The 13,854-nt window shown below is 50.7% G+C and overlaps 1 protein-coding gene across 1 annotated transcript in view; it reads left to right on the top strand.

The window, feature by feature from the left end:
* The first annotated feature begins 2,449 nt into the window (after nucleotides 1-2,449).
* CSDE1 (cold shock domain containing E1, RNA-binding) overlaps nucleotides 2,450-13,854 on the top strand; it is a 12,363-nt gene continuing 958 nt past the window's right edge. The window contains exons 1-17 of the mRNA XM_010146440.1: nucleotides 2,450-2,518; nucleotides 3,682-3,880; nucleotides 4,547-4,656; nucleotides 5,580-5,677; nucleotides 5,821-5,902; nucleotides 6,240-6,368; nucleotides 6,501-6,626; nucleotides 7,120-7,332; nucleotides 7,758-7,898; nucleotides 7,987-8,145; nucleotides 8,729-8,836; nucleotides 9,617-9,792; nucleotides 10,175-10,287; nucleotides 10,918-11,037; nucleotides 11,140-11,318; nucleotides 12,564-12,727; nucleotides 13,603-13,735. Coding sequence (XP_010144742.1) covers nucleotides 3,682-3,880; nucleotides 4,547-4,656; nucleotides 5,580-5,677; nucleotides 5,821-5,902; nucleotides 6,240-6,368; nucleotides 6,501-6,626; nucleotides 7,120-7,332; nucleotides 7,758-7,898; nucleotides 7,987-8,145; nucleotides 8,729-8,836; nucleotides 9,617-9,792; nucleotides 10,175-10,287; nucleotides 10,918-11,037; nucleotides 11,140-11,318; nucleotides 12,564-12,727; nucleotides 13,603-13,735 — 2,250 coding nt within the window. The 5' untranslated portion in view covers nucleotides 2,450-2,518. The remainder of the gene's footprint in view (nucleotides 2,519-3,681; nucleotides 3,881-4,546; nucleotides 4,657-5,579; nucleotides 5,678-5,820; nucleotides 5,903-6,239; nucleotides 6,369-6,500; nucleotides 6,627-7,119; nucleotides 7,333-7,757; nucleotides 7,899-7,986; nucleotides 8,146-8,728; nucleotides 8,837-9,616; nucleotides 9,793-10,174; nucleotides 10,288-10,917; nucleotides 11,038-11,139; nucleotides 11,319-12,563; nucleotides 12,728-13,602; nucleotides 13,736-13,854) is intronic.

The raw sequence follows: 13,854 nt of genomic DNA, 5'->3' as shown, positions 1-13,854 counted from the left end.
GGATGGGACTCGCTGGCACCCGATGGAGCTGCGGGGCTCTTCCCCGGCCGTGTCTCGGCTGTGAAGGCAGCGTGCCTCGGGGGCTGGGCGGCTGCCAGGCGGGTGGCTGCCCTTCGCTGGGGTATTTACAGGAGCCGAATTCAAAAGCAAAGCGTTGGAGGCAGACCCACACAACAAGGAAGGGTGCCTTTTTTTTTTTTTTTTTGCCTGAGTTAGGCTTGTTGGACAACCCTGGTTTTCAAAGTAGCTGAAGTGTAGCAAAGCTGTGTTGTTATCAAATCAAACTGTCTTTTAGGGGAGAAACTTGTGCCTTACTCTGTTATCTGACAAAATTAGCTTTAGTCATCTTTGGGCAGAAGTGTTTTATTCTACGAAAACAGAGTAGATTCTAGGTGCAGAAAAATGAGAAGTGTAATACAGGTTACAGCTCTCATAGCACTCTAATAATAATAATAGTCTAATTAGCTGAGGGAGAAGGAGATGAGCAGGAAGGTTCCGAGTGTCTGCAGGCCTTGTGGTACGGTGTTTGCCTGCTGCGTCTCCCCTGAAGGTGGGGGGTGGTGACGTCCGTGTGAGATCTGAAACACTGCCCAGAACGAGGTTGTGGTAGCGGTTGCCTCAGTCCGACACGGAGATATCTGAAAGGCTGGTGATCCTCTTGTTTTCGTCTTCAGGTTCATGGTGGTTTACAATGGAGCCGTTCAGTGCAGACCTGTCCTCCTAGGTGCTGGTTTGTGCCGCCCTCAGCCGGTTTCTCACTCGGTCCCGTTCATGTGCGCGTAAGGGTCTGACAAGGAAACTTACTGCAGCTGCCGGCCTTTTGGAGCGGTGGCTGGAGGAGGATCCTTCCTCGGGAGGAGCGGGCGCTGCTGTGAATGCTGGGCGATGAGTTCGCAGGCGGCTGCTGCGCCGGGGGTAGTTCTGAGTCGCGGTAGCCAGCTGTCCCATCCTCGCTGGGGTGAGAGAAGTGTCGCGCCTTCCCCTTCTGGTGCCTTGAGTTCACCCGTCAGTGTTCGCTGAAGGGAATTTCTGGGTGAATGGAAATTGTGAAATCCCCTTTGCCGCGATGGTTGAGGAATGGGCCTTGTGCGCAGCTGTGCTGATTCGGTGCGGGACGTGGGGGAAGGGTTGTGCTCTGGTGCGTCGCACCCTTAGGTGGCTGCGTACGGTGCTGCTTTGTCCATGGATTCATGGCCGTGCAGCTTCTCAGCAGCTTTTGTCCACAGAGATCTCCTCCCCTTTTTTCCCGTATCTAGTGAACCAGCAGCCAGCTCCGGTCACAGCAGGACTGTGCTGCTTTTCGCTGTGTTGCAGCGTCCGTGGGGTCTCGGCTTTCTGCGGTGGGTGGCGGTTTGCCTGAGCCGCTTGCTGGTGAAAATGAGAAGTGGTACTGGGAAGCTTCAGGAGGGAGTTATTACCTGGTTACTGCTGCAGAGAGGCATCTCTGTGAAGCCAGCCGCAGGGTCAGCGCTTCACCAGCGGCGCAGTGACGCTGCGGTTACCTTACGCGCCGGGGTGCGCGTGGTCCGTGCGGAGCGAGCGCGGCGCTGTGCGTGCGGTTGGGAAGTTGGTTCGCTTGCACAGAGCCAAAGGTGCGCCAGGTAGCGCTAGACCTTGACTTCCCTTTTGGGGCAAATGTTAGCAGGTTCGCTCCCTGCCCTGTTGCTGCTCTGGAGGTCTGTGCAAGCCCTTCCCAGTGACATCATGAGACAGCACCCACAGGAAGTTTTCGGTGGGAGGACTAAGGCCTGTGTTGAATGATGCCCCTGTTCACCAGAGTGAAGCAGCTGTTCTAACTCTAAGAGCTGGGGCCTTGCCTGAAAAACCTGGCTGTGCCTGAGGAGTTTAAAATTGGGAATGCTGTGTCACTGGTTGGAGGCAGAGTTTCTTGGGGAAAAAACCCTGAAAATGGGAATGTCAGATATCTCTAAACCAGCCTTTCCTAGGAAGGATCAAACCCACAGAACTAAGGTAGAGGAAATGCACCGATTTCTAGGAGCACCTGGGGCTGATGTGTAATTTCTCTTAGAGTGATCCTTGGCGTGTGTCTCTTCCTTTTTCCAGTATGAAGTGGAACAGAACAGAATTTACCACCTGAAACTGCTGCTTCAAGTTCAGATCAGGAAAAGAACCACATCGTAACAACAACTCAAGACCAAAGAAGAGGAACCTTACGCTGAAGATACAAGGCTTGATCTGAAACAAGAAGTTTGTGCCTACTCAACAGCTTCAAAAGAGCACGTCCCAACGCTGCTAGTAGTCTTTGTTTTCTCCAGTGCTGTACTGAATCTGCCCTGGGCAGCAGCACTTGTGTTCCCTATTAGCTTCATAGATCAGTCTCTGGCTACCTGCTCTTCGTTCTCTCTCTCTATCTCTTTTTCTTTCTTTTTCTTCCCTTTTCGTTTGTTTGTTGGGTTTTTTTCCCCAGTAATAGCAGTCTTCATCCTTAGAAACCTGTGCTGAAACAGAAGAATCGGCTAATACTACTGAAAGTGCAATATTTGAGTATCACTGCGAGGTGGGTGCCCGTGTTCTAAACCGCGTTACGTGTGTTTCTGAGCGTGACGAGGGACCAGCGGTAGCCTTGCTTGAACTTCAGTTGTCAGGCTGCAGAGGAGGATGAGTTCTTTGTGCTGTACTGCTACTTCTTTAAACTCAAACTGCCCAAATGGTGTGCCCCAGTGGTAGTCCTTGAGCAAGGGGTTACAGCAGCGTGGTTCTCTAATCCGAAAACAGACCCTACGGAACTTGAGACTTGGGTAGATTTTTGTCATTTTCTGTCTCTGATGTACCTTTAGGAGTAGTCTGTTGCTTAATGTCCGTGGCAGGGGTGTCTGTGCACTCCCATCAGAGCTGGGAGGCGGCCATGCTGAGGGTGCTGCCGCAGTCTCTTGAAGTGCCTGGCGAGGTGGAACACGTTCCACCTCGTGTGACCTGGGAGTGGACGTGGCTCGCTTTAAAAACGAGACTTGGACATCAAAAAGCCAATGAGTTAGTAAAGGGACTTGTGAATATTTCAAGATTAAGCCTGTGCCTTGAAAAGAAAACATACACCCACCTCACCCCAGCTACCCCCAAGGAAGAGGTATGTCCGTGGATGGAAGTTACCCGAGGAGTTCGTTACAGCTCGACCCTTCCTAGTTCAGCGGTGGTTCCAAGTTTCCGCAGTCGCCTCAGCCCTCGAGCTCCTCTGCAGAAACGGCAGCTTAATGCTGGCTGTTAATTCCAGAGCTCTGCAGAGATGCCTTACTAGATGGTTCGCACTGTGAGAGGCTGAGCAGGCAGGCTAGGGGCAGGCTTTGCCGGGATGCGAACCCACTGCTCTTGGTTCCGAACTGGTGCGTTTTCCAGGTACGTCGGATGTTTTCAGACTCCGGTGTGAAACAGTGGGCGTGGGAGTACTTTGGGGTATAACAGTTAAGTTTGTTTTGGTCTAAGGAAGTGCCATTTCTATTTATCGCCTAGTTTATAAACGTGTTGCCCGTTTAAATGTTACAGATCCTTTTACAGAACTGGACTGCTTTATGTTCGTGCTCTGTTTTAAAAATGGTTGGAATTTGCCTGTTAAAATAACTTCTACAAGCTCTGTGTTTGTTCTGTTGTGTGGGTGGGGAGAAAGGGAACTTCTTGTGAGTGGGGGTCTTTGTGTCCCGTCCCCCCCCCATGCTTTCTGTCAAACAGATGAGCTTTGATCCAAACCTGCTCCACAACAATGGCCACAACGGGTACCCCAACGGTACTTCGGCAGCGCTGCGCGAGACTGGGGTTATAGAGAAACTGCTGACCTCCTACGGATTCATTCAGTGTTCGGAACGGCAAGCCAGACTGTTCTTCCACTGTTCGCAGTACAATGGCAACCTACAGGAGCTCAAAGTCGGAGGTAATTAGGCGACTTTCAGAGCTTCTTGACTGCGTTAAGGCCAGTCCTCGTTGGCCGTAGAGCAGCCTTCTGCCCTGCAGCGTGAGCAGGTACCTGCTGTTGCTTCGGGTGGGTTAGAAACGGCTGAACTCAGAATCGGCCACCGCTGGTTGAGACCTGTACGGGATTTAGGCTTTGTGCCGCTGGAATTAATGCAGTTGTGGCCGTTCTGTAAACGGTGTGGGGTCAGGTCAGCGTCGTCTAGCGGAGACGGAAGCAGGTGCTTGGGCAGGACGGTCGTACCTCACGCATTCAGGATTCCTGTTGGCAGCTGGAAGACGGCTGATTGTTTTCCGGCGTGGGGAGGCTGCTGCTTCGTGCTACTGATTTATGTGGCAGAGAACTTTCTGAGCCGTGCAGCGGTGTGTGTTACGTGGTCTGAACGTCAGCGTGAAGTCCGCTGTGCGGTGAGCGGGCTGGGGGGCAGCCACGACGATAGAGTTCAGCAGCAGCAGGAGGGAATGAGCAGAGAAGTAATTGCAAATGTGGTATCTTTCCTTGGTAACGAAAGCACGAGTTTTCCTTTGTGTTGGGCTCCAAGCAGTGAACTCCCGTGCAGCCGGTCAGTCAGCAGCAACAACCGCCCGTGCAGGACTGACGCCGTGGTCGTGTTTGGTTGTCTTGCAGACGACGTCGAGTTCGAAGTGTCATCTGACCGCCGAACTGGAAAACCCATCGCTATTAAGTTGGTGAAGATAAAACCGGAAATACTACCCGAAGAACGAATAAATGGACAGGTTAGTGCCTGTTCTGGACGTGCATGGCGGGATTCCTTTAGCAGGCGCTTCAGGTACCTGTGGCTGTTGGTTACACTCAGCTGTGTTGCTGCCGTTCTGGTACCAACTCAGAGGTGTCCTCTGAGCTCTTACGTGGCTCTTGGAGTCGACAGTTGTTCTGTGAGATTGAAACCCTGCAGCGTGGCATTCCCTGTTGAGTTACGCTGGAAGTGCATCCTGGAGTTGGTAGTAGAGGATGCTGAGATTCATTTGTATTCAACAGTGCTGCTCCTGGAATGACTAGCAATGGGTCTGTTTTCTTTTGACTGGTAGGTTGTGTGTGCTGTTCCTCACAATTTAGAGAGTAAGTCTCCAGCTGCCCCGGGTCAGAGTCCAACAGGGAGCGTGTGCTACGAACGCAATGGGGTAAAGCTTACGTGTTTTCCTTGCGCTTTTCACTGGTCCATCGCTGTGGGCTGTGAGGAAAGAAGTTGACAGAGTTCAACGTAGACAATTGACACTGCGAAGAACTGTAGTTCTTAGCCAAACCCAAAGCATGCTTTCGTGATTGCTGCAAACAGAAATGTTAATTACACAGCCTGCTTGCTTTTATCTGTGGAGACCTTTCTATAGAGCCAATAGTGGCTTTTGTCTTTTAAAACTTAATGAAGTTGGGTTATGTAATGTGCATGTAATCCTGAGCTTTTGGAGTTCAGAAATTGGCGTTTAAAGGTGGCCGCGTACAAAGCTTTCACCTTCAGCTGCTTGTTACGGACTGATACGCGGTGGAAGAAAGAACGGCTTTGCGTGCCAGTCTAGCCATTTTCTGTTTTCGCACTAAATCTACCTAATAGCAGATGTTGTTATCCAGTAAAACTGTGTTAATCCTTCTTTGGAAGAACTCTTCTGCAAACCGACTGATATTAGCCGATGTTAATTTCCAGGAAGTGTTTTACCTGACTTACACCCCCGAGGACGTGGAAGGAAATGTACAGCTGGAAACAGGAGATAAAATAAACTTTGTAATTGATACAAATAAACAGTAAGTTGGTGCTGCTTTTCGGGCTTCAGCCTTTGTTTTAGTAGTCAGGCAGCCACTCGTGCCTGTGCCAAGAGCTGAAATGATGTTACGGCGTGCAGTCTTGCGGTTCTGAGTGTACTCTGTCCCCTCTTTCTTCCCTCCAGTACTGGTGCTGTGAGTGCTCGTAACATTATGCTGTTAAAAAAGAAACAAGCCCGCTGTCAAGGAGTGGTCTGTGCCATGAAAGTAAGTGGTGCTGTAGCTTTCAGGTTGCATTTGAAAAATGAAATGCTGTTCTGAAAAGTGGCGTTTTGAAAAGTAGTATTTTTAGGGCATTAAGAGCTACTGACCGTTTGGAGCTGTGGGTGTAAACTGGGTGAAATGGTTTAGACGGCCAATCTTTGCTGCTAATACTGTTCTTAACAGAGAAAGTCCTCAGTGTTTCCTGTGTAGTCTCTTGGCTGTGTGCACTCCTCAGTGCTGTACTGCTGCGTCACAGCCTTTGGCTGCGTTTGCTAGAACCTGTAACGCTTTGTCTTGTCAGGAGAGAGGCAATTCATGAAATGCTTTGTTCTGTTCTTAGGAAGCCTTTGGATTTATTGAGAGGGGTGATGTCGTGAAGGAGATATTCTTTCACTATAGTGAATTTAAAGGTGACCTAGAAGCCTTACAGCCTGGTGATGATGTGGAGTTCACAATCAAAGACAGAAATGTAAGATGAAATCCACTGAAAACTGAAGACAGGATCCTAGGGCCTAAGAGGACAGCTGTCTTCTTGGGTCCATTGGGAACTGTCTGCTGCCTTGCCTCAGCCCTGGGGGTGTGACACGTGTTGTGCTTTCAGGGTAAAGAAGTCGCGACAGATGTTAGACTGCTGCCTCAAGGAACTGTCATTTTCGAAGATATCAGCATTGAACATTTTGAAGGAACTGTAACCAAAGTAATCCCAAAAGTACCCAGCAAAAGCCAGGTGAGTTCCAGAATTCGCTGAAATCCTAAGCGAAAGCGTAGAGAAGAGGGGAGAAAATACTGGCCTGTCTATGGATCCCTGTGAACATTACCAGGTAGTGAGGTTTTTGGCAGAGAACTTCACCTTTCACCTTGGCTTTCAGGAAGGAGTGTATGTGAGCACTTCCCATACGTTTTTAGGCGAGTCTGTGGTGGTGTTTAGGGTGGGGGTGTTCTGTGTTTTGGACACCCAGCAAGAGAGAGACTGCCTTGTAGAAACATTCGAAACATGGTTATCAATGTAATGCATGGAGTAGGCTTAATATCTTTGGCAATACCTGCTTAGTGCTTAGAAAAACCAACCACCACCACAAACTGCCTTGCGTTTGGCTGCGGACAGTAAATTCCAGACTGGGAGTGGCATGATCCGTACTTCTGGCAGCATTGGCCTTTCTGCAGTTACGTGGAGTCCTGTAGGTGAACTGACCTCTTCTGTCGGGTTTTCTGTCTGCCAGAGCGATCCATTACCTGGCCGCATCAAAGTTGACTTTGTGATTCCTAAAGAACTTCCATTTGGAGATAAAGATACAAAATCCAAGGTGACCTTGCTGGAAAGTGATCACGTTCGATTCAATATTTCAACGGACAGACGTGACAAACTGGAACGAGCCACCAATATTGAGGTTCTGCCCAATACCTTCCAGTTTACTAACGAAACCCGGGAAATGGCAAGTATCCATCTTGACAAATCTTTATTTCTTGAGGGGAAACGAAAGTAAACCCGGGGGGTGTTTGCCTTAAACAGTAACTTGATGTAGGAATCACTCGTCTCTGCCGTTGCCTCTTCTGAAATCCAGACCTCAGGTGGACGCTTCAAGTGGTTAAGCGGTAGGAAGTTTGGAATTCTGTGCGTCTCTCCCTTAAAAGAGCAGAAGGTTAACTGCTGAGTAAATGAGATCCTGCTGGAGAGCTAGACCTGAATTGCCCCGCTCGGCCTGGGTTGCTGTCTGGTTACAGCAAAGCGACCCTGAACAACTGGTTTAAAAGCCGAGGCTTGCCTTCAGATCCGGACGCGCGCCAGGGGCGGGAAGGGCTGCTGCGGACAGCTCTCGAGTTCTGCTGTCAAATGTGCCTGTGGTTTGCCTGTCCCCAGGGTGTGATTGCAGCAATGAGGGATGGCTTTGGCTTCATTAAATGCGTGGACCGGGACGCTCGCATGTTCTTTCACTTCAGTGAAATCATGGATGGAAATCAGCTCCATATTTCGGATGAAGTGGAGTTCACTGTCGTTCCCGTAAGTGAGATCAACGTTTCTGTCAAATCGTAGTTTTTAAAGAGGTGGTCTGTGGTCTGTCTAAAGTCTGGTTGATCTTGTTTTTCAGGATATGCTCTCTGCCCAGAGAAACCATGCTATAAGGATTAAAAAACTTCCGAAGGGCACGGTTTCTTTCCACACCCAGTCGGATCATCGTTTTGTGGGCACTATAGACAAAGAAGCCACTCCAGCCAAAGCCACTAGCCCAAACAAAGGCAAAGAGAAGGTAATGCTGCTCTTTACTCCCAGAGTGCCTGTTCTGTGTTCCTGGCTTTGGGGGCTGAGGCCGCTTCCTTGAAATCTGTAGTTCAGCCTGTTGAAGCGCGGTTTGTCCCTACAAACGTGAGCTACGTGGAGCAGCTGAGGGCAGCGGTCAGCGAAAGCTGACTTGTGTGAAACAGGCTAACAGAAGCCTCGCTAGCGATCGTGCTGTTGAGGGGAGCGTGCAGGAGCATGATGGGAAGCTTTGTTCTACCTCCCACTACACAAGAGAACAGATGAATTGCTAACATTGCGTTTCTCAGGCTGGAGGCGAACTTGGGCTCTCCCGTCCGGCTGGTTGAAACAATGCCGGCATCAGAAACTTCACCTGAAAACTGGGAACAGCGGTAACGCTGTCTTTCCCTTGAAAACGTAGTCTGCTACTGTCTGCAGCTTCATACTCGGAGTTGGTGGTGGTTTTCCCCAGTGACTGAGCCGTTGCCCTACAGCCACAGTGGCTCGAATGAGCAGCGCTTGAGCTGTACGTAGTGAATGCGCGCGCTTACGGGTAAGACATCAATTGCTGAATTCTCCTGTCTTGTTCCCAGGAAGCTGAAGATGGAATAATTGTTTATGATGACTGTGGAGTAAAACTGACCATTCCTTATCAGGCCAAGGATGTGGAAGGATCTGCTAATCCCCAGATAGGAGATAAGGTAATAGAACTCTAGACCATTGGGAAATACTTCTGTGTGCATTGTGGGGTGTGAGCTTCTCCTTGCCTTGTTACTGGACTTGTTCTCCCTCTCAGAACAGATGAAGGACAAGGTCGATGCGTAATGTCACCCCTTTCTTTTCTTCTGTCCTAGGTTTGAGTGGCCTATTCTTCTGTATAGCTAAGAGAAATATCCTAAATCCTGGTGCTACATATATGAAAACAGTGTCTTGTAATGTCACATAAACGATGTTTTTTAACAAGGGATTCCTGTAATTAAGACAGTGGAGTCAGCTTGTGAGGAAATTAGCATTAAACCCTTTGAGATGAGTGTGGGAGAACAGACCCTTAGGAGCAAATTAGCCTGAGAGACAATGGAAAGGGAGATGGAGAAGAGCAGCCTCGAGACTGTCAGTGTTGAGCCGCGCTAGGACGGCACGGGTGACTGTTCTGGGAGGCGAATCGCTTCAGCAGAACGGTTCTCATCTTTGATGGGTAAAAGGAGCTGAGTGCTAGGGGCTGGCTGGCCTTGCAGATGTCCCTGGTGTCGCTGCTGCTCTTGGGGATGTTGTAAACGTCCCAGGGCTGTGTTTCTTGGAGAGTAGTGTCTACAAAACGAGCTTCCTAGAGAGCCTGGGTATTGGTGAGAGCTACACGGCTTGGGAGTGAGCAGTTGCAGGGTGGTGAGGTTGGGGTTTTCTGGGTGGTGGTGGCCATGGTTTGGGCAGTCGTGGGTTGTTTGGGTTTCTCTCTCTAGTGCTGATAGGTTTCTCTTCCACAGGTTGAGTTCAGTGTTTGTGAAGTGAAGAGAACTGGTCTGCAGACAGCTGTTTCTGTCAGGATGCTCGGACGCAATTATAGCTCTAAGAGGCTTTTGGGATATGTGGCAGCCCTGAAAGATAACTTTGGATTTATTGAAACAGCCAATCACGATAAGGAGATCTTTTTCCACTACAGGTGAATGGCAATTTTACTGTTACTATTCACTGGGGGGGTGTTGGCTGTTTCTGGGGGGAGCATGGCGGCGGAAGGGTTTGGTGAGGTTGACTGTTGAACCGGTTTGGACTCAACACACACACGTGTTTAGATGCCTCACGTTCCAGTTACGATCTTTGCTGGACTGGTGCAGGCTGCTCCCTTAGCCGGCAGCCTGGGTGTTGCGTGCCTCTGCATCCCGGGCCGAGAATGCAGCGTGCTGTGCGTGTGAAATGCTTAGGTCTCTTGAAACGGGAGGTGCGGTGCGGAGCTGCTGAAATGGTTTCTGATCACCCTACGTAAATGTTGGATGAGCTTTTGTCACGTAACGAAAGGAAAACTGTACTGAACTCTGTTCCTGTAGTGAATACTGCGGCGACATTGATAGCCTGGAACTTGGAGACACTGTTGAATACAGCTTGTCAAAAGGCAAAGGCAACAAAGTTAGTGCAGAAAAGGTGAACAAAACACATGCAGGTAAGGCTCTACCTGGTATTTTCTGCTCGCAGGGCTCTTGGAAGGTGCTGATCGATAAAGCTCGTTAATAACCTATCTACAGCCAGGGCTTAGGCCGAGAGGACGATGCTTAATGTGGTCCTCGGGTTCCTGAGAGCCGTTGTCTGTGTTCCCAGAGAACAGACAAGTGCAGCCACTCTCTGGACCTGTCCCCTTCAGTGGGAGGGTCGTGAGGAGAGACCTCGTGGCAGAACTGGCCAAGTCAGTAACTGCAGCGTTGTGCTGTGCCTCACGGAAGGGGCATTGTGGGTGGGCTGTTACGGACGTGGGGGCAAAAACCGCAAACGTAAAGATTATGGAATGATTGTAGTGAGGAGGGAATGGGAATGCAGCGGGATTTAGATACCTTGGTATTTTATGTGGGAAACTGATGGTTTTCTGTGTCCGTATTCGAACTCTCAGCGCAGGTTTGGTTAGAAAAGTTGCCTTTGCTTTCTGCGGTGCTGGAGCTGATGTGGCTTTACTGGGTGCACTGCCGTAGGGCGCCTTGCGGGGCGGACTGTTGGCTCCTGGGCAGTCTTGAGTCACTTCTGACGCTTTATTTTAAAAAGCATGACTAGAATGTCCTGTCCTCGCGCTGTTTCTTTTCAGTGAATGGGATCACTGAAGAAGCCGATCCAACTGTTTACTCTGGTAAAGTAATTCGTCCTTTAAGGAGCGTAGATCCCACACAGACGGAATACCAGGGCATGATTGAGGTCATGGAGGATGGTAAGATTTGTTGCTTTTCAAGTGTAAGTGTTCCTTCATTCTGAATGCCCCAGGTCGGAAAGGACACGCCTCAACTTGCTCTTGTACTTTCTGCTCCTTCAGGTGAGATGAAAGGAGAGGTCTATCCCTTCGGAATCGTCGGGATGGCAAACAAAGGTGACTGTCTGCAAAAGGGAGAGACAGTGAAGTTTCAGCTCTGCGTGCTTGGTCAGAACGGGCAGACGATGGCTGTCAACATCACGCCCTTCCGCAGAGCCACGGTGGAGTGTGTGAAAGACCAGGTGAGTGACGGCGGCTGCCGCGAAGCCAGGATGGGGATTGGGAAACACGTGGGTGACTCGGCATGGCGCCGATGAGAACCCCCTTCGGCACTCGAGTGCGGAAAGCTGCTTGTGCGCAAGCGGGTTGCTTTTCACGCTGGCTCCAGGGGAGTCACCCAAAGGCTGGTTTGGGCAAAGCGTGAGTGAAGGTGAACTCTGTATTCAGTGCCGATACATCGGTGCTGCGGTTGGTTCTGAAGAGCTGCTTTTGAGATGTCCTGGAAACTGATGCCACTAGTTTTATCCCAGAATCCTGGAATGGTTTGGGCTGGAAGGGACCTTAAAGACCATCTAGTTCCAACCCCCCTGCCATGAGCAGGGACACCTTCCATAGCCCAGTTTGCTCCAAGCCTCATCCAGCCTGGCCTTGGACATTTCCAGGGATGGGGCCTCCACAGCTTCTCTGGGCAACCTGTCCCAGTACTCCCGCCCTCTGCAGGAAGAATTCCTTCCTTATATCTCATCTAAACCTCCCTGCTTTCAGTCTGACCCCGTTACCCCTTGTCCTGTCACTACAGACCCTTGGAAAAAGTCCCCCCCAGCTCCCTTGTAGGCCCAAGGTTTGTGCTGAACCAGGGCATCAGTGTGTCTAAAACCCCCTGAGCTCTGCCCGCCCTGCTTCTAGAAGCATCTTCACAGCGTTAGGCACTCTGTGGGTACAGTCTGCCTGACGTGCGGAGGCTGATGGTTGCCCTGGGTCTCAGAATGGTTGGAAAATGGGACTGCTCCCTATTTTGGTGGCTGTTTTGCAGCACTGAACTCTAGTTGCTTAGGGAGAGGCTGGAGGAGTTTTGCCGCTCTGTACTTGAGCGGAGCAGTGAATGGAATTCAGTGACTTCTCACACCAGTGACAGACCAAAAAGCTGGGTGGTTTCTCTTGTGGAGCGTTTAAGGTGGAGTCTTGGGAGAGAACATGCAGCAGCGCCCTTCTCGGTTTAATGCAGCGGCCAGGATGTGGCAGCTTTCAGAACTTGTTCCATAGACTTCTGTCTTAAATGTGACTTCACGACACCAGAGGGAGTGCCTAGGCTCCCAGCAGTAGCGTTTCCCGACAGGATGTTTTGTTCAGCGTGGAAATTGCGCCTCCGCTTCCGTCGGGCGCCTCAGAGGTGTTTCTAGAAGTAGTTGAGCTGCAGTAACGAGTAAGTCACTGCGTCAGTGTGGATCCAGAGGTAAGAAGTAACCCTGAGATGTGCTGTTTTTCAGTTTGGTTTCATTAACTACGAAGTGGGGGACAGCAAAAAGCTCTTCTTCCATGTCAAAGAAGTGCAGGATGGCGTGGAGCTGCAGGCTGGGGATGAAGTGGAGTTCTCTGTAATCCTGAACCAGCGCACAGGGAAATGCAGTGCCTGTAACGTGTGGCGTGTCTGGTGAGGACTTTGAATTCAAGTGACTTAATCTGGCACACTGTCTGCATCACGGGAGTGGAGTGGGTGCTGTTCCTGCGCTGAGCGGGCTGGTCCTGGCGTGGGAGCTTGGCATTCCAGCTGGTTCAGTGGGAGTCTCACCTGAGCACTGTGGGGTGCCCAGTGCCGCAGCAGAACTCTCAGCTTTTTGTGACTACAGGTCATAGAATCACAGAATGGTTTGGGTTGGAAGTGACTTTAAAGATCATCTAGTTCCAACCCCCCTGCCGTGGGCAGGAACACCTTCCGCTAGACCAGGCTGTTCAAAGCCAGATAACTTGCTCTGGTTTTTAGTGTCCTCTTCTGAAGCTCCTCCTGTAGCAGGAACTCGGGAACAGCCTTCAGAGTAGCAATGAAGGAGTTGCACACACAAACTGATGGTGTTCCCACGTGCGGCTCGCCTCTCCGGGCAGCCCAGTACGGGGGCTCCAACCTCTTTCTTGAAGAGCAACTTCCATTTAAAACCAGAAACTCAGCGTTGTTAGGCTTTGTTGTTAGGCCCCCTGTCTTTGGGGCTTGTTGCTTCCTAAGGGCAACGGAGGCTTGGGGGTTTTGGGTTTGCCTTTGAATTACTTCCACGGTTTGAAGAAAACCATGCGATTTGCTTAAGCTTGAGGTAGCGCTTCTACGTGTCAGCTTCCTGGTGCTGTAACTCTTTCTCTGGCGGTTCTGCTCTCATTGGCCTGTGCCTGTGCCGGCAACTCGAGAGCCTGTTGTTGTTCCAGCTGAAGGGAGCAGGACCGTAGGGAACAGTACTTCGGCAGTTTGGGTGGCTTGATGGGAAGGGGCCTGTCGGTAGCTTGCTGGGCGTCAGCGCTCTCTGCTTGACTCTCTTACAGCGAAGGCGCAAAGGCTGTCGCTGCTCCACGTCCCGACAGACTTGTCAATCGTTTGAAGAGCATTAATCTGGATGATGCCAATGCTCCTCGTCTAACAGTTCTCCGTCAGCCCAGGGGACCGGATAACTCAAAGGTACGTAAGGTCAGGGGCTGCTCTGCGGTTTGGGTTTCGCTGGGCAGTGTAACGCTGCTTCCTCTGCTGGCAGCCCAACCCGGTCAGACGCGCACGGTGCCCACGTTGCTTCTGCAGCG

Source organism: Eurypyga helias, unplaced genomic scaffold (assembly GCF_000690775.1).
Source record: "Eurypyga helias isolate BGI_N326 unplaced genomic scaffold, ASM69077v1 scaffold27182, whole genome shotgun sequence".
In the NCBI taxonomy this organism is placed as follows: Eukaryota; Metazoa; Chordata; class Aves; order Eurypygiformes; family Eurypygidae; genus Eurypyga; species Eurypyga helias.
This window is presented reverse-complemented; position numbering and strand designations above follow the sequence as displayed.